The sequence below is a fragment of the Dysidea avara genome, chromosome 3 (assembly GCF_963678975.1).
Source record: "Dysidea avara chromosome 3, odDysAvar1.4, whole genome shotgun sequence".
NCBI classification, from domain to species: domain Eukaryota; kingdom Metazoa; phylum Porifera; class Demospongiae; order Dictyoceratida; family Dysideidae; genus Dysidea; species Dysidea avara.
In genome coordinates, this window is record NC_089274.1 from 9559459 (window position 1) to 9583628 (window position 24170).

The 24170-nt window shown below is 36.5% G+C and overlaps 2 protein-coding genes and 1 long non-coding RNA gene across 4 annotated transcripts in view; 2 read left to right on the forward strand and 1 right to left on the reverse strand.

Annotated features, from left to right (window-relative positions):
• Positions 1-24170, forward strand: part of LOC136249275 (uncharacterized) — a 268619-nt gene that overhangs the window by 200970 nt on the left and 43479 nt on the right. The window lies entirely within an intron of this gene.
• LOC136249270 (uncharacterized) lies at positions 1336-5014 on the forward strand. Its single transcript, XM_066041229.1, has one exon. The coding sequence runs from the start codon at positions 1364-1366 to the stop codon at positions 4814-4816; it is 3453 nt and encodes a 1150-aa protein (XP_065897301.1). The 5' UTR covers positions 1336-1363; the 3' UTR covers positions 4817-5014.
• On the reverse strand, positions 7013-21483 carry LOC136249271 (transcription initiation factor IIE subunit beta-like). The gene is made up of 9 exons (XM_066041230.1): positions 21284-21483; positions 21162-21232; positions 19740-19841; positions 18264-18323; positions 18081-18209; positions 15579-15672; positions 14969-15043; positions 8912-8958; positions 7013-7250 (listed from the first exon to the last, which is right to left on the reverse strand). Exons 1-9 carry the CDS (start codon positions 21456-21458, stop codon positions 7152-7154), a joined length of 852 nt encoding a protein of 283 aa, XP_065897302.1. The 5' UTR covers positions 21459-21483; the 3' UTR covers positions 7013-7151.

Genomic DNA, 24170 nt, shown 5'->3' on the forward strand with positions numbered 1-24170 from the left:
TAAAGAGTTGCTTGAATCTATTTGAGTGACCTCCTGATGAGAGCCAGAGTTCCCTGTTTCAATTTCTTAACAATTTTGTAATCTTAAGTTATCCCTTCTAATTTTAAGTGTTGACTAGTGCATACATACCATTAATTTTAACAATGAGTGACACTATAGAGTACATCAATGCCTGTGCATGTGTTTTAAAGCATTGAATCCAAGGTCTATAACTCTATACTGAAAAAAAGTTGATTTGTAGTTTTCGTAAAGGATTTTCAAGAAAGTGGGAGACATTTATCATTAGTTTCATTGTTAAATTGAAATGTGCTATGTTTCATACTACCATGCAAAAACAGCCAAGCTGTATAAAAGAGTGCGGCCTTCAAAAAGCCTGGGGGAAAAGTTGTGAAATCAAAGGTAGCGGCCATGAAATGGCTGCAATGATGTTGATGATAATAAATTTTATTAATGGCTTTGTGCATTAATAAAATTTATTATCATCAACATCATTGTAGCTATTTCATGGCTGCCACCTTTGATTTCATAACTTTTTTCCCCCAGGCTTTTTGAAGGCTCTATATGTATACATTGATAAAGTTATGTAAACTTTATGGTTGGCAATGAAGAATTAAACTTTCTTTAACTGTGGGTACCCAAGTATACATACATTAAAGCAATACGTAGGTCAATAATAACGGTGATTAGGATTGGTGCATAATATGTAACCTACTGAGCAAAAACCCAACTAGTGTACATTCTAAATGAAACGCATTGGGCAAAAATCACATGCTACAAAAATAATGTTTTAATTGCTTCAGTAAAACTACAGATAAGGCTGAAACTATAACAGGCAATTTTGAGAAAAATACAAACTAGTCAGGTCATATACCACTAAGACTTGCTAGTATGTTTGTACCTTAAATAATGTTGTCCATAAATAAGCACATTACCAAAGTTGTTGTATAGGTACTGTTTTCATAAATTTGTAATTGTTTGCTGTTTATGTAATCACAGAAATCAGAAGATGCCATTTACCAGGAAAATTCTCATTCTTACCATGATAGCCACCCAAGTGTACACCAATGATGCTGTACTATATGTGGAACCTGATGAGCCACTGACTAACAACCAGACTTGTCCTGAGCATTGTATTGGTCCATTAAGAATTTTGTCACAGTTTGAATACCTGTTGGTACCTGGTACTACCCTGAAACTATTACCTGGTATACATTACCTTAATGACAGTATTGTAGTATGGGGTTTAACTAATGTGTCATTGGTTGGAGATGTACACAATGATGGAGATATAGTTCATGTAGACTGTACCGACTCCACAGCAATATCGTTTGTAAATTGTTCCAATGTCATCGTCAAAGGTATTATGTTCAGCCACTGTGGGAACCACCTTAATGTTTCGCTGTACATGGACTCCTATATTGGTGAAAACTACTGGTACCATTTTCCCCAAGCTCCACTGGCAGCACTGATATTTGTGCACTGCTTTTCAACTGCAATTCATAACCTTGTGATAACCAATACTCCATCATTTGGAATAATAGGCATTAACATGTTGGGAAATACTATTATACATTCAGTAAATGTGTTTAACTCAGGACTTTCACCTTGTGCAACTAGTACCATATTTGATAAAATTGGTGGAGGAATATTTCTATTGTTTCAAAACACACCCAGTAATATTCCAGATGATAATTACAGCTTGACAGTGTTAAACAGCTCATTTTTGTCAAGTTGTGGTCCCATATCATTCATCTTTACAACAGATCAAAATGGAGACGTTACCTATATTGAAAATACGGACATGGTTGGAAGTAGTATTTCTGTTATATTTGGTCAAAATTCATATCCCTTAAAAGTTAAAATTGATGATTGTTTGTTTGATAACAACCAAGCACAGAGCATTCGTTTTACATATTATGTTGGTGTAAGTGGTACTAATGTATCCATTTTAAGTTGTTCTTTTACAAACAATGATAATGACCACCCAAGCACAACCGAAGGAATAGTCTCAATTAGATATGCCACACCTGTAGGTGGCTCTGTTTATGTTAGACCAAACACAACATTTGAACAGCTACCATCAAATCAATACAGACAAAATTTAGTCTTTGTTTCAGATTGTCTCTTTACTAATAACACATCATTTGGCTCAAGTGGAGTAAGCTTTGTGTCATCTGGCAATGATTATCCTATGGACGCACTGATAGTGAATGTTAACTTTGAAAGAAACACAGGACTCATATCCTCGGCATTGACATTTCTTCAACTAGTTCCACCTGCCTTCTCTGCTTTACTTCACACTACTGTGAGTAACTGTAAGTTCACCAACAATGATCTTGCTGTGCTTGAAGATGCTTATGTAAATGACCAAGTCAACTATTATAACTTTGCTTCAGTAGTGGCACTCCATAATACTAGGCAGGTTGATTTTGTGGGTACTGCTATATTTGAGAATAACAAGGGAACTGCGATATACCTTTATAGTAGTATTGTATCTTTTAAAGGAGTTATCCGGTTCAATAACAATTATGCCAATTCTGGAGCAGCTTTAGGAATTTATTCTAGTTCTTTTGTGTTAGTGCATGAAGGGACTAATATGTCATTTGTTAACAACACTGCCCGGAGAAGGGGTGGAGCAGTTTATGTTGATGATTTGTATGGCATTCCAACTACACTGGCTAAGGTGTGCTTCTTCCAGTATCTGAGCCCTCGAGGTAACTTTGATCATAACATTACAGGCATTGACATACGTGTTTATTTTATAAATAATAGTGCAGTTGAAGCTGGTAGCTCAATATTTAGCCCTGTGCTAGATGTATGTAGTTGGTTGCCTAATGCAGCTTTTCGAACAGCTCTGCCATTTAATGTGAACATTGAATTAATTTTTCTTGCTGGTGAAGACGGACGGCAGATATCTTCAGATGCTTTTAACGTTTGTTTTTGTCTACCAGACAACTACACATATGATTTTGAGAGTACATGCACAATGACTGAATTTCATACTCAGACATATCCAGGAGAAACCATAAATGTCACTGTTATTGGTACTGGAGAACGCTATGGCCCTGTACCAACTATTGTTTATACAACTGTCCACGATGAATCCACTGCGTCCTGTTCAATTGATGGTGCAGCTCAAGTCGTTCATGAAATATCAAATAACTGTACCAATATCCAGTACACACTAACATCTTACAATTCGGGTACTTGTAATCTACTGATTAGAACTGATACACAACCTCTTAATCCTACTAAAGAGAGAATTGCTTATGTTGATATTTTGGATTGTCCATTTGGCTTTAGAGTGAATACAAATGGAAGATGTGACTGCCATCCATTGTTAACATCTTCAGACAACCCAGCAATGATAACAAAGTGCAATTTGACCACTCAGATGTTTAGACGACCGGCTGATTCCTGGTTACAAGCCAGAAACAATAATGGAACTCTTACAGAGATAATTGCAAGGGACTACTGTCCATACAGGTACTGCAAATCTAGTACAACTTCTTTCCCTTTAACAGATCCAGATTCACAGTGTAGGTATAAGAGATCAGGAATACTATGTGGACAATGTCGTAGTGGCTTAAGCTCGGTGTTTGGATCACCACAGTGTAAAATCTGCTCTAATGCTTGGTTGTCTCTTTTAGTACTGTTTGCATTAGCTGGAATAATATTGGTTGGTATCCTCTTTGCTCTAAATCTTACCATTACAAATGGGACCATCAATGGTTTAATTTTCTATGCAAATGTTATTAGTATAAATGAAACAATTTTATTCCCACAAGGTGATGCGTATCGTCCCCTGCTAATTTTTATTTCATTTCTTAACCTTGACTTGGGAATTGAAACTTGTTTTTATGATGGAATGGATGAGTATGCTAAAATATGGTTGGAATATATGTTTCCGGTATACCTCATTATCATAGTAGCAGTCATTATAGTATTGGCTCGTCATTCATCTCGAATACAGAGATTAGTACGAAGTAATGGAGTCCCAGTATTGTCTACACTAATATTCCTCTCCTATACTAAACTGTTGAGAACATCTTCTGTAGTTTTGTTCTATGGTGTAGATTTAACCCATTTGCCAAGCAGCAGAGTTGAACGTGTTTGGGCACCAGATGCGAACATTGAATTCTTTGGCTTCAAGTTTGTCATTCTATTTGTTGTATCACTGATAGTATTTGTCTTGCTTTTGATCCCATTTACAGTTTTGATGCTGTTCACTAAAACTTTCTTGAGATTTCGATGGATTACAAAACTCAAGCCAGTGCTTGATGCTTATCAAGGTCCCTTTGTTGACCCGTTCAGATTTTGGATTGGCTTTCGACTATTAGTACGTGCTTTCCTATTCAGCACCTCAGCAGGAATTGATGCTAAAAACATTCTTCTCATTAACACAATTATGTTGTCTTTGATGACCATATTACAAGGATACTTTCGACCATTTAGAAACTTTTATCATAATTTGCTAGATTTGTCATTCTTGGTAAACCTTGTTACCTTGGTTACAGTTAGTCTATACTTTGAAGGTGCAAATTCCATCGCTGTGAGCATTCTTATTGGACTTACTTTTCTGATGCTTGTAGCATTGATATGCTACCATGTTTTTGTAGCATTAAGGCATTTCAAGTCCAGCAAAGTGAAAACTCCTGAAGCATTCATCAAGATAAAAGCTAAACTATTAGAGTTGAGCATGTACAAATATCTTAGTATGGAACAGTCAAATACAGTCGTCACAACTCCAAATAATGTCACAACAGCGTACGTTGAGATGAGGGAACCTCTTATGTTGGGAGATGAAGCTACATGACAAACTTATGTTTTGGTGTTACATTTTATGTGGTGTTTTTCAGTAGTAGGTAATGATTGTTAAACATATACATTCAACATTACTATATTTCTGTGCGCTGATCCTTTCAAGATGTATATAGTAGCTAGTAAGTTTAAAGATTGGTCAGCTTTACTGTAACAATCATTGTGAACAGTCAAGCAAATGTGAATTAAACAGCAATTCAGTGGAGCTTTGCCAACTGGCCTACACGAGCTGTACCAGGCACAACATTATTAGTTATGCATTTATTTATTTACTCTACAGAACCTCCATGCGGAGTATATAGTATAATCATTCCATAGTGGGGGGTAATAGGAGTAGAGATATGCATCAATTCTGGAATGTGGCTGTAGGAATCGTTGATAATGTCCCCTTGTATGGCTTGTTATTGGAATTAAATAGTTTCCACTTGAACTTGGTTGTGCATGACTTTATACATCATAACTAGCTTCACTAAACGATGTGATATGGTCTCTGATGGTGTTATTTTCTGCCCTGTTCCAGCATGCAGATCACTGAAAAGGCAAAATGCCATTTTATGATTATTATTATGATTATGATTAAATTAAATACAGGTAAAGGCATAGCCTGTATACCTGATCAATGCAAAGTATTATACAAAAATAAATCTTGAATCTAGTAAATAACTGTCTAACAATGATTTAAAAGTATTAATTGAAGTACTATTTACAACGTAAGTAGGTAAGCTATTCCAATCATTGGTGATCTTATTAATAAAGTAATGTGATCTACACAACAATCTCTTAAACAACTTGAACTGATGCCCCCTGGCGGTAGTATTTGAGAAAGTATATTAATTAGTAAAATCTGTGCTGAAGTAGTTATGAAGAATTTTATAAAGGAAAGTTAGATCACCTCTCAGACATCTGTATTGGAGTGATGATAATGATAATAATGCCAACCTCTCGAATAGGATTTATCCTGTAGTTGTGGGAGAAGACGGGTAGCTCTTCATTGCACCTACTCTATCTTTCTCTAATCAAGAGCGCAATGAGGTCCCCAAATAGCATTGTTATATTCTAAGATGGGTCGAACTAACGTACTGAACAATTGTGTTAGCATGATAGGGTCAAGATAATCAAAAGATTTTTTAATCAATCCAAGTACTTGGTTAGCTTTGGTGGTGACTTGAGCAGTGTGGTCATGAAATTTTAGTTGGCTGTCAAAAAGAATACCAAGGTCGCTGTGTGATGTATCAATGTTCCATTGAGATAGTAAGGGCCATGGTGGTGAGCTGGGCCAAAGTGAAGATGCTTGCATTTGGAAACATTAAATTTCAATTGCCACTGTTATGACCATCTGTGGAGTAGATCCAAGTCATTCTGTAACATGGTGTAGTCATCCTTATTTCTAATGACACAAAAAATTTTCATGTCATCAGCAAACATTAGAACAGGGCTTGACACAATTAATGGTATCTCATTCACAAACACTGTAAATAGTAGAGGCCCTAGCACGGAGCCTTGGGGCACACCACTAGTAACCGGTGTGGAACAAGACTGATGACCATTTAGTACAACTTGTTGTTTTCTATTAGACAAAAAGCTTTCAATCCATTTCAAGATATTATGAATACCAAATGATGTTAATTTTTGTAATAAACATTGGTGCGGAACAGTGTCAAAGGCTTTTTAAAAGTCCAAATAGATTACATCAATAGAATATCCATTGTCTAAATAACAAGTTAAATAGTCCAATAACAGAAGTAATTGTGTGGAGCATGATCTCCCTGGTATAAAGCCCAATTGGTAAGGGGACAGTAGATTGTTTGTAGATAAGTGATTTAGGATATGATCCTTGACTATAGATTCCATTAACTTGCTGAAAATAGAAGTAAGACTAATAGGTCGATAATTACAGGCTAGATTCCATGCACCTTTTTGTGAATGAGTGTTACATTGGCACACTTCCAATCTAGCGGAAAAATACCACTGTTTAGTGACTTATTGAACAAGATAGATAGTGGCACAGAAATAAATTTACTCACAGATTTAATAACAGATATAGGCCACCCATCAGGTCCAGGGGATTCGTTGCTTTGCAGAGCTGCAAGCTTATTGAATACAACTGTAGGGGTAATCTCAATGGAATGAGCAGGTACACAAATATTGTCTTGTTTGTAGCTTGTATAATATATCAACAACACCTCCAATCTCAACACAAACACAACAGTATAAAATTATAGCAAAACATCTGCAACAAAAATTGTTTGAATTCATCGTAGATATATGCACCGCACAATAAAATAAGTTATGTACAAGAACTGGAAAATGATTGTCTTGTTAAGTACCAGTTACTGAGAAGAGTAGTCCTTTAGTAAGCCCTGGTCAAGATGAACATTTAATATTTTAGTACTTCTAGCTTGTTTTCTTGGCTTCCTGCTGGTGGGTGCCTGAAAAGTTATATACCAGATTGTTAGACCACATGTTTGTATGTGGGGAAAGTGGTGGAACACATTCAGTAAACACGTGCACTATATTAACTATGTACTTCAACATATTCTCTGAATTTAACATAGTGTGTGTTTACTGCAATTACAACTATAGGGATTCCCTCCTCCTAGTGCACACTGAAATTTAATCAATGTTGAATTTCAATGTTGAGTGCTCTATTCCACTAATAGTCATTATGTGTTACATTATACACTAGATGTACATATAGGCATTATAGTCAGATACTCCTCCATGGACATGAAAACTATAACTATTTGAATGTGTATGGAACTGCAAAAATATTCTAAACTGTTTGTTTCATTACTCTGATAGAAACCACAATACAGTAATCACTTGACAGTCGGTAGATTGACATCCATGCAAATAAATGAGGTTCAACTACTGTACTATTCATTTGCAAGGTGCGTGCCATAACTAAATGTGACTCGGCCTGCGAAAATAGGGCATGTGGGCACATGATTTTTACCTACTTTTTCAAACTTCCATCACTCATAACTCTTTATACCATTATGCTATTGTAATGCACTTTTCAACACTTGGTAAACATTTAATTGGCTTTATGATGCAAGTTACAGAATGCAGATATTCTGTTCCAGTACTGCCTGTTGTGTGACAGGGTGTTGTTTCTACCCATATGCCCTTTTTTCGCAGAGCAATTGGAAACAGTGGAAATGGAAACGGAAAGTGGAAATGGAAAACAGAAATGGTCGAATCATCATATAAATGTACCCTAGAGTAAAACCCTTGTTTAGTGGCCACCTCTTAAAGACCACCTTCTTATAAAGACCACATTGTAATTAGGTCTAAAGGATGGCCAAGGACCACTTTGTGGTCACCTTTGATAAAGACCACCTCCTTACATGGTATAAAATAATATTTGGTAAGCTTCAAACATGTATTTCATGACTCATATCAATGTTATCTCTATGTCCACACTTCACTCAAGTCATATACTATCATCGCTTAGTTTGTACCAGCATAGATAATACTATGGTACCAGAATGTGTCATAAAAAAATATTCCACGCAAGTAAAATGTAGCTAGTACACTACAACCTACTGTCAATGAAGAGCCTAGTCTTTTTTAGCTGTTTTCGATAAAGCGGTCTGACATAAGATGTTTGGAACCTAGCTATTATTGCAATGTGAAGGGGTGGTCTTTGTAAAGCAGTGGTCTTTATAAAAGGTGCCTTAGCTATCTTTGAGTTCTAATTATAATGTGGTCTTTGTACAGAAGTGGTCTTTATAAGAAGGTGGTCTTTAAGAGGTGGCCACTAAACAAGGATTTCACTCTAGGGTACATTTATATGATGATTTGACCATTTCTGGTTTCCATTTCCACTGTTTCCAATTGCCTGTTTTTGCAGGCCCAGTCACAAATATCCCTCTAACTATTACACACAAGCATTCTGATTAAGGCCACTGAATGCAAGATAATTTCAACATATACATGAAATAGAAACCTAAATAACTTTGGTATCTCATTAGAAAAATACCCCAAGTAATAAATTATCAATGGCTAACCATAATTGTAATGACTAAGTTAATACTCTTGTACATTTCCTATAACACACAACACATATATTCTTGCTGTACTATACCTTTCTCTTCCTGGAAGTCTCTATTCCAAGCATCGAAGTAAGGCCAGCTACATGAGGATGATGGATACAACATGAGATAATGAGATTGCAATAATACATGATCTGATCAAGACACACACTAGTGTGTCTTGTTTTTAAGGGTGGCCAGTACACGTGCACAGCAGGTAAAATTTATACCAGAACCATCAGGGCACAATTTTCAGCATCTTCTGTTAACAGATATATACAACCATGTTTGTAATACACATCCCATGAAATACCATACCAACTGGGTCACTACCGCTGACCTGGATAACCCACTGCTATTCAGACCTGGACGTGACCCGGATAAATTAAAACTAAGAGCTACATTTTAGGTGCTCCACTAGCAGTGGCGGAGGAAGCAGTTGATATGAGGGGGGGCTGACCAGGGGCGGATCCAGACTTATGGAAAGGAGAGGTCAAAATGAACCGAGGGACTACATTGTCTCTGGTTTGGTAAGGTGAGACCAAAAAAAAAGGTCACAGCCAACTGACAATAGCTGCCCACCTCACCAGCTACGCATTTATAGCTGATAAACTACATAAAAATCCTTACATAGCTCGCTACACACTGCTCTAATACTGTGACTGCTTTATTAGAGTGACTGCTCTATTAGAGTGACTGCTCTATTAGAGTATCTCGATCTTTATCATGGTTTTCAACCCCACTCCAAGAAAGATAATTTTGGCGTGATATCATTCTGAGGGGGGCTAAGCCCCTCCTCAGCAGACCGAGGGGGGATTCAGCCCCCTAGCCCCCCCTTCCGCCACCTATGTCCACTAGCATATCAAGTCAAGCAAATGAGTAACTATATAAAACTAAACAAATGTGTGGTTGCGCGTAAAGTTTACATATAAATGGGTGTGGCTTCATCATACTACAAACTTCAACGTACCTTACTGATAAATGGGCATGGCTCATGAAGAAGCTGGACTGCAACAGGGCTAGACTATAACAATTTCACATCACCAAATAATGAATTCACTTCACACATGATCCAATCTGGGTCAGACCCAACGAAATGCGACCCACGTGACCTGGCCCAGTTTCAATCATGTTTCATTCCAAATTTGAGCTGCATTCATCTTTGAGATGTGCAGACTTAAAAAGTTTGCATTCTACTCTTTTTCCCACAACACGCAAATAGTTAGTTTGTGTACTTTTTATCTGATTTTACTTGAGGACAATAAGAGCTTATATGTTAGTGATGCACCAATACCTTACTAGTATCGGCCATTTTTGGTGGTACACTACCAGCAGGAGTATATAATCTACTCCATTATATACTCTTGGTATCAATTATGGTTGAAGTCCTTGATACCAAACCGACACTATACATGACATCATTTGTTTGCTTTTCAAGATGGCAAACATACATATTAAATGAAATGGACCGTTACAGAAGAACAAATACCGTACAGAGGGAAACATTGGTGGAGAGAAAATTTGGCAAATCAAACAAAATATCACAGTTGGCAAAATAAAATTTGGCGAATTGTAGCAAAACGCACACCCTTGTTTAATGAATTACTAACCACTGTATCTGGTGTGGTGCCACATTTGGCAGGAGCATCTACTATACAGTAATCAACTAGAAGGTCAGACTATAGTCCACCCTCTGGAATAGTGGATAAGCATGGTATATAGCCCTCATGTCATGTCTGGACTCCAAGGTTCAAGAGTACCAGCTCAATTAGTCGATGACATTGGCAATACTCTAGATTGATGATTCGGTAGCCGTTGGCCATGCAGTGATGCAGAGTTACTCGAGGGACTGCTTTATTCCATCAGCAGAAAATGCACACGCTTAAAACTACATAGTAAGAGCAACAAAGAGAGGCTGTTTTCCTCAGGAGCAAAATATTTGGATAGGAAAATTTTGGCTAATTCATGGTCATTTACCAAGTTTGCCAAATTTTACTGGCAACAAAGTTCCCTCCATACGGTAACCATGAATTCCTTGAAAAAAGCCAGTGATTATGATTATTATTAAAGTTGAATGGGCAGCCATACGTGATGACTGATTGCTGTGGTTGATGGCCACACAAATACCGGCTGTTTCTTATATACAGTATATGCTTTCAAACATCGAAATAACATGTGCCACTTGTACTCAACATGGCAGTGTTGAAGTACATGAAAAGAGAAGTGCACCCAAACTGCAACCTATAAATTTCATGCCAAAAAGACATCAAAGCTGCTCAGAAGTCAATTGCTAATGTTGTTAACAATTACACTACTAAGGAGGTAATTCACATAATTGATTTGTCCTTAGATTCTGAGCTTTAATCAGCATGTGCCAGTTCCTACAGTGACACAGGGCTGCATACTGACACATGCAGTAAATCCGCAAGGCAGACATTTCAGCACAAGGATGATGCAATATGCTGTCAGCTATTATCAACTTCAGACAAGCTTTGCATACAAATGAAATTGTAAGGCAGCAAGCATTAAAATATTACAGTACCAAATTAAAATCTCAAATTTTTAGCAAATTTCTAAATATTTATTTTTTCACAAAATAATCCAATTGAAGTCATTGGGATAATCAACATTTTGGTATCAATTCTCCACTGTATATTAAAGTCAATAAAGTAGTACCAATGGACCGTATTCCAAATGACGTCACAAAATAAAATGGCTACGGCTATTTGGGGTATTCTAACAATTTCGAGAGAGTTCCAATGGGGTTTAAGATTCAAATCACTATTCAATCCTGTAAGAAGATATTTACCTACAACTAACAGGTACAGTTATAAGGGTATAAAATCTATTCTCTAACACCGAGTCAGCTGGTTTTTAAGGTTTAAAAGAAATACTATTGTTTCTTTGCTGTAATAACCAAACCTAGTAGTTTTGCCTCCATATCTTGTTTGTTAGCCTCTATATCAATCTTCAAAATCTCGATCTCCATTGGTGATAACACTCGAAAATATAAGAGTCCCCCAAATAGAAAATTTGTGTGACGTCATTTGGAATACGGTCTATAACACTACAGAATTAATTGACATTAATAATATCACAACAGCAATTCTTAACCATGACATCTTTTCCCTTTTATGTTGGAAGTGCTGGTCAGTTACACAACAGATTTTAACTGTAATTCCTCAACACTTATTGATACGCGTGGTTGGTGCATACAGCTGTATTTACTGATAGGTGTGAGCAGGCAAATGATAATAAATCAACAAACAATAAGTCATTACAGGGACTAACAATGGGCTGCCTAAAGCTCCAACTGACAGGTCAATTGTCTGGTAAGCTGTCAAAGCCAGGAGTACCAAGCACCACTAAAACAATAATAAACCATTCACATGACACCAGAGAGGAACAACTCATGATACTTCGATAAAAAATAGCAGCACAGAACTGTGTTTACAATATCTTGCATATCAGAATGTATTTAGAATGTTTTTGTATGATTGTTCTATTAGAGTAATTGTGGATTAATGAATTAAACTGTCATTCGATTATCATCATCACTTGTTATACAATGACTCCACTACCATCTTTCAATTAGTGTGTACAAATAACACGATTTTATGCTGATTAGTGAGTCTTCTGGAATATAATTGGGATTAGTGCTGTTTTAGCACAGGTTTTCATTTTAGTTTTAGTTTAGTTTTAGTAAACTTAAGATAAAAACTTTTAGTTTGGTTTAGTATAGTACACTAAAAGTAATTTATGCTTACCAAAATACTATTAGGTTTTAGTTTTAGTTTAAGTAATACTAAAATAACATCAATTGGGATGAAGCTAAATTGAAAGTAAAAAAGATATGTACAAGGGTAATAATTACTGTAATAGCTACTACTGTTTATTTTCATATTTGGGCAATCCCCTATTGTTGAGCTAAATAGCTAAAAAAGAAAAGCAGATTTCTTCTCTCAAGAAAATTAACATTTCAGCCAACCAGATGATTAGTTAAGGTGTCAAGAGCAGACATGTGTCGTTTGGCTCCATTATAAAGTTGGGAAAGAACTGTAACAACCTGTGCATTTTTATGGCTTTCCTATAAGAAATGTATGGTGAAATCTTGGATTGGCCATCAATATTGTGTCAGACATTTGAACAAAATAATTTTTTAGTCAAGCATAGGGCCTAATATATTTCGCAGACTGGACTCACAGATTGAGCTGAAAACAGCTTCTTAACGATAATTTATTTTGGGCACACCACTATTGAGCTACAACTTCTGGTACAGCTCTTCCTCTTAAGTCACAAAGGTCAGGCATTCCCTAAATTATTAGAATATTTATAAAACGCATGACAGAATCAAACCATAACTTTGTAGGGTATACAGTATACCTATAATTTACGGTGACTGTACAACTGCAGATTGGTATAGACTTATTTTGATATTGACTAAGTGGGAGGCATGTGACTGTGTGGCTATGACACTAAGAATACTTACTGGCTCATTACTGAAGCTTAAACACTAGTGCTAAGTACTGGAGCAACAAAGGAATGAACCTATGCTACAACAATAGCCTCTATCACTACTAGGACAGACAAGTACAAGTGTTTTGTAAATATTCTAATAAATACGCAACCTTTGTGACTTATGAGGAAGAGCAGTACCAGCAGTTGTAGTTCAATAATGGTGCGTCCAGCATTACAAGAGACAAACAATACTTGGATTATTGTTAAAAAGCTGTTTCCAGCTCAGTCCGTGAGTCCAATTTGCAAGTCCAGTCTGCAAAATACATACATCAAGCCCAAGCATAGGACTGAAACAGATATCCATGTTATCCAGATATCCTGATAGTATTTCAATATCCGGATAGTAATTTGAAGCCATCAGGATAGTTACTAATAATTTAAAGTAATTTCATGATGATTTTCTTTGATGCAAAGCATTTACACTGGTCATTATACCACAACCCCAACCGTTGTACGAATACTACAGGTGTGTGTATGTTTGCTTCTGATCTAAATTATGAGTTTAGCATGCAGTGCAGGTTCATGCCAAAATATGTCACATTTTAACAGTAAGTGATGATGTCACTATTTGTAGGATATTTTAAAAAGGAGTATCAATGATGTTTCTACAATACCACATTTGCAGTGCATATGCATCAACAACTTGGGGACTACTTGTAGAAGGCACAATAACAATGGAGGCTTACTTGTTATGAAGTAGGAAAAACAACAACAAAAAACCCACCAGTTTGGTAGTTTGAAAATTGGCAGTTTACATGTTTGGCAGTCCCTGTGTCAACAGCTATATGTATAGTATGTGTAGCTTGAATCACATGAGCTTCATATAGCATGATTTGCTATTGAGGCAGACTGATAATGAGTTATGTACAATAAGAAACATAAAGCATTGACATGCGCTCATGTAATCAGTGACGTTACATATTGTCACTTATAGGGTAAACCCCTAGGTATTTTTTAATCTAGTGTATCATGCTGTAAATTGTGTAGTCATTGTTATAGTTTTACAGCCATGTGTAATGGTCGATAAATAGTTTCAGGGTCAAATATTTTTACAGTGAGGTTTTTGTTCTTATTAGTTGCATTAGATCACATACAGTAAACCCTATCCACTACCCAAAATTGGAAATGACTGTTCTCTATTAGAGTATTTTGAGTACAGGTGTATATTTCAACATATAAATGTATGGACTTCAGCTATCCGCTTATCTCAACACTGATAGCAATGCGCCTGAGAAATACTGGGGTTGATAACTAAGGGTCCACTGTATTATCAAGTGTGTGGAATTGAAAATTTATGATACACATGTATATGGGTCACACTGACTTAGCACAAAACTGCAGTGGAACCTCGATTATTCGAACTAATTGGGAAAGGGTGTTCATATAATTGAACAGTATGTAAAATCGAACTTCTACTATACATTTATATACAGAGCTTTGCTCAACTACTCTATTAAAGTATACACTTGTCAACAAAATATCCTAATTGAGCAGTCAATTTGGTGTTTGGATAATCGAGAGTTTGGTTAATCGGTGTTTGGATAATCGAGGTTCCACTGTAATGTTCCTTTTGTACACAATGACCACATTACCATTTTTCAAATATTGTTCAATATCTGATTCACTGACTCCATCAACACCGACAGTTCTCCATAGTGCCTTCAATCCTATAATACGCAAAAAACAAGTTCTAATCAAACGTTACCAATTTATTTAACAACAAACAAACAAACAAACAAAAAAAAACAATTACAGTGAAGCATAATCAAATTTAAATGGCCTTAATAAGTGGTTTCATTAGACAGGTGGACTACTCACTACTGTTATAAATTCTCACATCGGTGTGCCGAAAACTTATCCTCATAGGTAACGTTCTATACAATCAGTCACTAAGATTGCAATAAGTAAAATTCAATTTCTGACTGAGACAGTCATTATTGCTGTACGCATAGTCGTCATGTACATATTACAACTCATGTTTTTGTAACTATCAGAGTACATGCAAACCTATAATACACTTTTGTGGGAAATTGAATTTTAACAAATAGGTTAACAAAATGCAAATGCACTATTTCTAGCAAACAGTGACTGTCACAAACATGTAGGACCAACAATTCAAACTTATATTTACCACCAAGTCAAGTCTCTATATAGTTCATGATTCCCTGTACAAGAGAAGTTCTGCTACACAATGACTCTCACCTTCATCTGTTTCCTCTAACAGATCTTTATTATTATAAAATAAAATCTTTTCCTTGTCCTGTCTGGTAATAACTAACACACTATCATCCAACTTCTACACAAGAGAGAAAGCAACAGAATAATGTACAGATTGATGTTTCCTTTGCCATCTCAAGATGATGGATGATGTTTTGTTTTAAAAGAAGGCGATATGTAGTAAAGTGCTGTCAAATATGTAAGGGACACTGCATGCCAGATATTCTGTGGGGGAAGCACAAGTGTGTGACAAAAATGACTTGTGCTGCCCCCACACAAAATGTCTAGCATACAAGGGTAGGGATATAAACACAACAGCTACATCACCTCCTAAACACATAGATACAGTGTATGGCTACTACAAAGAGGCAGTCATATTTAGAAGGTAACTAAAAAGTGAGAATTCACTGCAGCATTACACACAGTGCAAAAAAATTGATGCACTACATTGGATCAATACACCAATCATTTTTGTCAGTTAAAAGTGATGGGTAGTCTAACTTTCAAACCAATAGCTACTATATGAAAGCAGCTATAGTGCATTTATAAGCATTACAACCACCCCTTTTCCATCCAATCACTCAACTCCTCTCAACAATGCTATTCTGTACTACAGTATCATACAGTACAATAGTATATTTTACTATATATTAGAGATCATGAAGGTTTGGGCTTTCCTGGCCAAAAATATCACACTAAAACCAGCCTCACAATACCTTCATGGTTGGTGCCTTGGCAGTAGTGGTGTGCGATATATCGAAAAAATATTGATATCACGATAATTTTGTCGATATCGTTATCGTATCGATTTTCGATACTGCTTTATCAGATTGCGATATTTATTGAAAAAGTCTAATACTTTGCAATGATTATCAAAATATCAAAGAACATTTTGATAAACCTATAGCATTTAGCACGTGATTATGCAATCACACTAGAAATGAAGGTTGGTTCTGTGCTATCTAACCACTTTAAAAGCTCGTCTACCAGTTTTCTAGGTATATTATTAGTGCTAGGCAATAGTTTGTGTGTAAATTGTATTTCAAGAATATTTATAAATATCGGCCGCCCACGCAATTACACCACCCACACAATTAAAAATTATCAAAAATTGAATCGAAATTTCGATATTTACCCCATTATCGTATTGATATCGTATCGAAATAAAAATCCTGATATCGCACACCATTACTTGGCAGTAATGGTTAGGTACCCACACACAGACTTTTGATGCAGGTTCTCCTGCTTCAAAAAGCATTATAAATAAATATATAACCAAGCCCAAAAGTGCCTTCAGTATGACAAGTTTCTATGAATTTAAAAAAATATATATTTAGTGGAGTTTTCTACTGACTGACTGATGCCTTCAGACAAGCATAACTCAATAACACTAAGGCTACGGGCTTGATTTATTTCACTATTCAACATCGCTTCAGCCCAACAGGTGCCTTTTGGCATACCGCAGACCAGCAGTATGTACAATGCACGCATCATGGACTTGCCTGTGTCCTCCATTGTGTCCCATTCACCTTCGCTGACAGCACAAGGTGTTGATTCACAGTAGTGCCGCATGATGTCTTCCCTACATTTGACAGGAATTGTCCGAGTTTTCTGGATTGGTAGTTGGGGCATGTGTATAGACAAAAACAATAAGCCTGGTGCCATTCTTTCTATTCTACTGCGGTATGCGTGAGTTCACCAGTAATAATGATAATGCTACAAAAAAGTAAACAAACAAGTATAAGGAAAATTAAGAATTTTAAGTTCAATTAGGGATCATAGAAATAAAAAGTAATGAAACAAGGGAATTAGGTCCACTAGTATATCTTCAGGGGTAGACGACCTTCCTTGTTTTACTACCGTATTATCTCAAATTACGGCCCAGGCGTTTATTTCTTTCAAGCAACTTTTTATCCCGGCTACTAAACGAGACCAGCGACTATATCAGACCGGCGTTTATTAGGCTGATCAGCATTCACGAATCAACTTCAAACCTTGATGTTGTACTCTCCTGGACTCTCCTTGACAGATTCAAGCTTAAAAGGAACTCTATAAACGTTCTTCACTTCATCGTTTATAACACCACCTGGAATTATTGAAATAGCGAGTGCACTAGACGTTTATTTGAGACCCGGCGTTTATTCAAGACCAGGCGTTTATTCGAGACCAGGCGTTTATTCGAGACCAGCCACAATTCGAGGCAATATGGTACTTTTTATTTCTATGATCCCTAATCGAACTTTAAATTCATTTTTCCTTATATATGTGTATTCAAAGACCCAGTTTTTACTTCAAATCACGATGTTTCAACTACAAGCTGCCATGTTCATCCAAAAGCATTTTTATGACTACATTTACTACAGGCTACTAAATACTCGTGAACCTGTGGTATCTAACCGGTAAAATATCTGTAGTACATACTGTGCTTACTATTTAGATACACAAGCACATACACAAAGGTATACAGAATTTAACTATCACAATTACCCTAATTGCTCTCTGTGGGTTAGACAGTGCTTCTTCAACATCACTCATCTTGATCCCACCCAGTCCCTCACGATCATTCCTCTCCAGCAGGGCAGCAAGTTGGTGACGATTCTTAATCCGCAGAGTAGGCTAAGTGTGTGGCATGTGGTACATGACTAATGTATCAGTAACTGACGAGCTAACCTGAAAAACATACTTGTCAACTCCAATTTTGTACTCTATCTTTGGATTTTCTTTTAATGTCTACAAAACAAACAAGAACGAGGACATCTCAATACCTAAACAGTTCCCCAAAAGCTTGCTATATATAATCATCCATAACATGATTCCCACATTTACACTGGATGATAGTGCTGAGCGGTTTTGATATTTCATAGACGTTACGATATTATTACTTGATATTGCGGTATAACTACATTGTTGGTATGCCTTAGTTAAATGCCATTTTAGACCTCTACTACTAAATCCAGATATAAAAGTACAGTTCTAAACATTTTACTCAAGACTTTTACTCAAGACACAATTGTGTTAGCAAACTTATATTGTTGTACACCAGTCTATATCCTTTCATGTGTACACTTTACATACAAATAGTAAAGCTTTAAAGACCTTTTTTTTAAATCCACGGTATTGTGGTGTTAGACGGTATCAAAAACAGATACTGTGGTTTAAATAAATACTCGGTTATTGTACAGCACTGCTGGATGACAACAAATAAATAAGAAATGCTTGAAAAAGACTGTGCTGAATCTAGTGTGACTGTTATGACTGTAGTAACATCAACTTTACCAGACATGTATGCAATAGAGAGAACTGCAACGTAATGTGACTCAACTATTTGAAGCTCACTACAGTTTAGTCACTTGTTTACTACTGTACACCTAATAATAGCAGTATGACGCTCTGTCAGTACAAGATCTGGTACTTTGAATTAAAGCAAGTGAAAACCTATAAGGCATACTTTTCAAACATACTTACTATAACATTTTTGAACAGGCTGTAGGACCAGGTGTCTTACAGACCTTCAGCACTTATGCTGTAAAGCAAATAAAATAAGCACCTATTCACAACTGGTATCAAAAGTTGAGATGATACAAAAATAGAATAGATGACATGTAGGCAGATTGTGTGTGCATGCATGCGCACGTGTGTGTGCGTGCGTGCATGCATGCGTGTACAGACTAGAGTTGCAATGATACATTTATTGTCTCTATTGTATCACGATACAGCAATATATCACATAATATAAAGTGGAATACAAACATAGGTGCTTCTTTTTTGGAAATGGTGAGGCCTTTCACTAAATAATCATTTAGATGTAAAAACCTGGCATCTAAAAATACAATAATAGATTCATGAGAATGTCAGCCATTAAAATGTGGTACATTTCTAATGTCCACATACTCCGATACATCGATATATCACAATACACGATATATCGATGCAAATTAACTTCATATCAATACGTATCATGGCTTCAATGTATCATTGATATGCAATAATTATATCAATATATCATTGCATCTCTAGTACAGGTCTACACACACACACGCACGTACGTACGCACGCACGTACACACACACACACAAAGAATGCTGAACAATTAGTTAGGAGTATAACAGAAGCAGCCGCAGCAGAGTACATTACTATGTGGTTCACCTCACGAAGATATTCTTTTGTGTCAATGGGTAAATCCGTTCCCTGAACTTGCTCCATGATCTCATCAAAAGTTAACTCTGATGCATCTTCAAAATATTTGGCCTTGTGAAAGACAACATGTACAACTGTGATTAGGTACCCTGTACATAAACAAGAGTTCATAATATATATATATATATATACGAGGATATACTAGGTACCCTGTCTACAGAGGATTTTAACTTGTCAAAGACTATCAACATGTTCAACACATTTTCACAAACAATAGGCCTTTTTGTGTATTACCTTTCAATGTATCCATATGCTATCTACTGGTATTCTTGTACAATAATGGAGTAGCTACCAGCCCACGTCTTTAACTGCTCAGGGTTCTGGGTGGCTGATGGTGGGCAAAATAGTTTGATGCCAGGGCAATGCCCTGGCTTGCCCGGGTTTGGCTACGTCACTGTTGAAAGCCAAGTCTGAAGTTGTACATAAATAGCGTAGTTACTGGTATACCGCACCATCGTAAGGCTGCTACAACAAGGGATAGTCACTTCTATATTGTCTGTTGAAACACTTACAACTGGGATCAAGATGCAATCAAATAATCAAGGGGATTTTGTACAGTGAATCAAGCAATCAATAAAGACGTGGCACCTTTGAGAGCAAACTTTTAGCAACACGAGACTTCACTAGGCTTTTACGGAAGACAATCAAGAATCAAGGCTCTTTTATAAGTGAAATCAAGCGATCAAAGTAAAACTTCAATGATAAAAATTTTTGATCCTGGTCACAAGTGTATCAACTAGCTGTATGGAAGTGACTACACCTTGTAGTGACTACCCCTTGTACAAAGGCAGCAGAAATAGCATTGAAAATTGAGTCTATATACAGCAATTACTGTACAGCAAAAAAAATGGACATTTGACGAATGATCAACATTTCATCAAGATTTTCCCAATCAAATCTTTACACTGCACAGTAGTTACGTACATGCAACAATTATGCACCTATCAATGTTAAGCCCCACTACCCCCCTCCCGGGCTTACTAGGGGATTAGTGGGGGATTTTGACTTGATTTGATCTGAAACTCTGCCCCACTAGTGGGGCATTTGACCGCTCGAATTTTAGGCATTTGTTTTAATTTGCAAGCTAAAGGAATTGACCTGTTTCCTAAAGTACCTAACAGCCATACTATACATGGAGATTTGACCACTAGTCGTTCCCACATGGGTGGAGAATTTAATTTTTCAAAAAGTCAAAATCCCCACCATTTCCCCCACTACGCCCGGGAGGGGGTAGGTGGGGGATAACATTGATAGGTGCATTAAACATCTGTGTGGAGCATGGAAAGTATGTGTAAGAGAATTTATGATACAAAGAATTTTCACCCTCAGCATGCCCTAAATTTCACCTTCAAATACACATCATATCAGTACCTTCATGAAGTCAACTATCGCCTTCAACCATCGTAGCTGATTCTTGCTACGAAGATGAGTGGGACCTGTCACTGGATCACAATATCAACGGCTAGTTAACTGATCATGTTACTAGTTAATACCTGTGGGTGGCTTTGGTCTGGGAAACAACGACGACTTTTTCTTTTTCTTCTTCGGCTTGCTACTTTTTGAGTGGGAACTAGATGGGGTGACAGTCGAGCTTGAAATAGGATTACTCTTAGCGCGTTTTAAAAACGCTTCTCTTTGAGCTCGCAACGCTGGGTCCATCTGGTCCATATTTAACACCCACAATCGAATTGAATTAGGTCTTTTGTAATATACGCGTATTTAAAATGTGCGTAAACATTTTTAGCGCGTGTTTTCAAATTGGTCTTTGCAAATATTAACAAGGCAATTGCGGCGCATCCCTTGATCTTAGATGCAAATACACAAAAAATTTCCATGTTATATATCATCATGCCTCTCAGTTGATACCATCAAATCATTTTCCTATCTACATCACAGTGTCATTTAGCTCAATTTACAGCCTCAATTGATCAAGTTCTCATACAGTAACTAACATAACTCCTAGAATTGTGTACGATTTCTCCAAAGCTAACTATATATAATGGTCTTAGTATCCACTTGTCAACCTGTGACTTACAGCCCACTAGCTACAATTCTTCTAACTATGATGTTGAAGAAGTTTGGGCAATTATCAAACATCACATAGCGGTTGTAACTATTCATTCCCTGCATACCATCAGTACCCAAAGTGGTTCACTCCTGTAATAAGTCATAACATTGATCACCTTAATATGCTAAGTTGAAGAAGAAAAGTAAGAAAGAACCCACAGTCTCAGTGCATTACACCGGCAATGCTTAAAAGAAGCTGAAGCCGCTCTGCAACAAGAAATCCAAGATGCCAAGGTCAACTATGAATCTCAAATTTTGCTACTTCTAGAGATCCTAAACTATTTCATCATGTTGAAATCTAATAATTTACTTCTCTGTATGTTTTCTGGTACCAATAAAGCTGAATGTGACCTTGACAAAGCCAACCCTTTTAACAAGTACTTTCACTCCGTCTTAACTTGTAGCATTTATTCTACGTACCTAGCATTGAAGATCTTCCCACTCATTCAAACCCTACCACTGCAATAAAATTATCCATTGCTGAGGTCTATGAATCACTGATTTCACTTCATCCAAAGAAAGCAGAAGGTATCAACGGCATCGGACCAAAATCCTGCAGTGTTCTGCACCGGCCTTAGCTCAACCTCTGTACCACTTGTTTTTCTCTAAGTGTACACAACCACGAAATTCTAGTTGAATGAAAAATTCATTCCATTATGCCTGTCTTCAAGCCTGGTGACAAAAATTTATATAGTAAGCAACTATCATCCCCTATTGTGTATCACTTATAAAGTTCTGGAACAACTGATTTACAACCAAATGTTTAAGCACATTTTCAGCAACATCCCACACTGCCATGCAATTTGGCTGTCAAGAATCAAAATCTACACTTCAACAGATGTTAATATACTTCCATGATCTTGTCTCCAGTACTGATGAAATGGACATAATTTATTTAGATTTTTGTAAGGCATTTAACTGTGTCCCACACAATGAACTGCTGGTTAAACTTCACTCTATTCCCAGTGATTAATACCTCTCTCCCTATCCAGCAAATCAAAAGGCAATTAAAAACTTAATTTTGGAATCATTTTTGATGTGAACAACAATTGTACTCTCCATTACTTGTGTCCCTGTTGTAAGTGCTCTACACTCTCCTGCCCTGTAAATTTCAATCATTTATGTACCTAAGTAAGTGTCTTTGTATGTTGTCTACATGTACAGTAGTTAAGTAATTAACTAGTATTATAAATAATTAGTTTGGGCAGTTGGCACATGTGACCATCTGACCTCAACCGACACCACCACACTATTTTCGTACATATAGCTATTTTAATTCTGTAATGTTGCATCTGATGGCATAAAGCAATAATAAATAAATCATAGCTCATACTAGCATGCATTACTATACTATACGAATTAAGCTTAGGGCAGATTTAGGGGGTGCATGAGGTACTTCAGCACTCCCCTGGCCCCTTTCAAAATTATACTATGTGCTAGCTAGAAAGCTACATTACTGGTGCAATTACATTAAGCATACATGGCAATGAAAAGATGGACAGAACAAGAAGGGAAGAGCTATTCTCTTCTAGGGCATCAAAACTATATTTCAGGGCTAACTGAATACTCTAATAGAACACTCTCAAATACTCTAATAGAACATCCATCATTAAAGCTCTTCCTTACTATAAGGAACAAAGACCAGCATGTATGCTAAAATTTCTTCTTGACTTGTGCACTGCTATCTGCCAAGCGAATTGCTTAAAAGTTAAAATTATATTCCTTTTATGTCCTGTGAATCATAAAACAACAATTCTATTTGAAGGCTATTCTGAAAATAACTTGTTTTCATTAAATTTCTAGTGGGTAAATCAGTTGTAGCTATAAAAACTTGATACTTGGATTGAAATTAATTCTTTTGCAACTAATTAAAGCATTAATTATTTTAAGCATCCATTATAAAGTTAACATTCAGGGCTGCAACATCTAGGGGCTGCACCCTTACTAGTATGTATGTTGTACTTTAAAGCATACACAGTAGGTATAGTGTACTTTTATCAATTAATAACTATTGCCTTAAATTACAACTCTCCAAAGGAGATGCTTTACAATAACCACAGTACAAATCAGAAATTCTCGACCATAAGTAATTTCCTTTCCCTGATGAAAGTATAAATTGAAAACTCTTTGAAGCAGTTGTAACCTATTTTAACTAATGGTTGTTGCTTACAATTGATGCTTATTTGGAGGATTCTTTGTTTGTTGTGCATGTAGCAGTCACACATCTACACAAGAGGACACTTAGTAATGGTCTTAAAGTTTCCCTTAGCATGTCTGGAAAATCGGGACACCTTTGGTAAGTGCCAAGGTGTC

Coding starts and splice junctions, on each gene's coding strand:
- LOC136249270 (XM_066041229.1), top strand. CDS start 1,364: ATGTTCAGCCACTGTGGGAACCACCTTAATGTTTCGCTGTACATGGAC.
- LOC136249271 (XM_066041230.1), bottom strand. CDS start 21,458: ATGGACCAGATGGACCCAGCGTTGCGAGCTCAAAGAGAAGCGTTTTTA. Junction 21,233..21,283: donor CAGACCAAAGCCACCCACAG/GTATTAACTAGT, acceptor ATTGTGATCCAG/TGACAGGTCCCACTCATCTT. Junction 18,324..19,739: donor CAAAAGAATATCTTCGTGAG/GTGAACCACATA, acceptor TTTGTTTTGTAG/ACATTAAAAGAAAATCCAAA.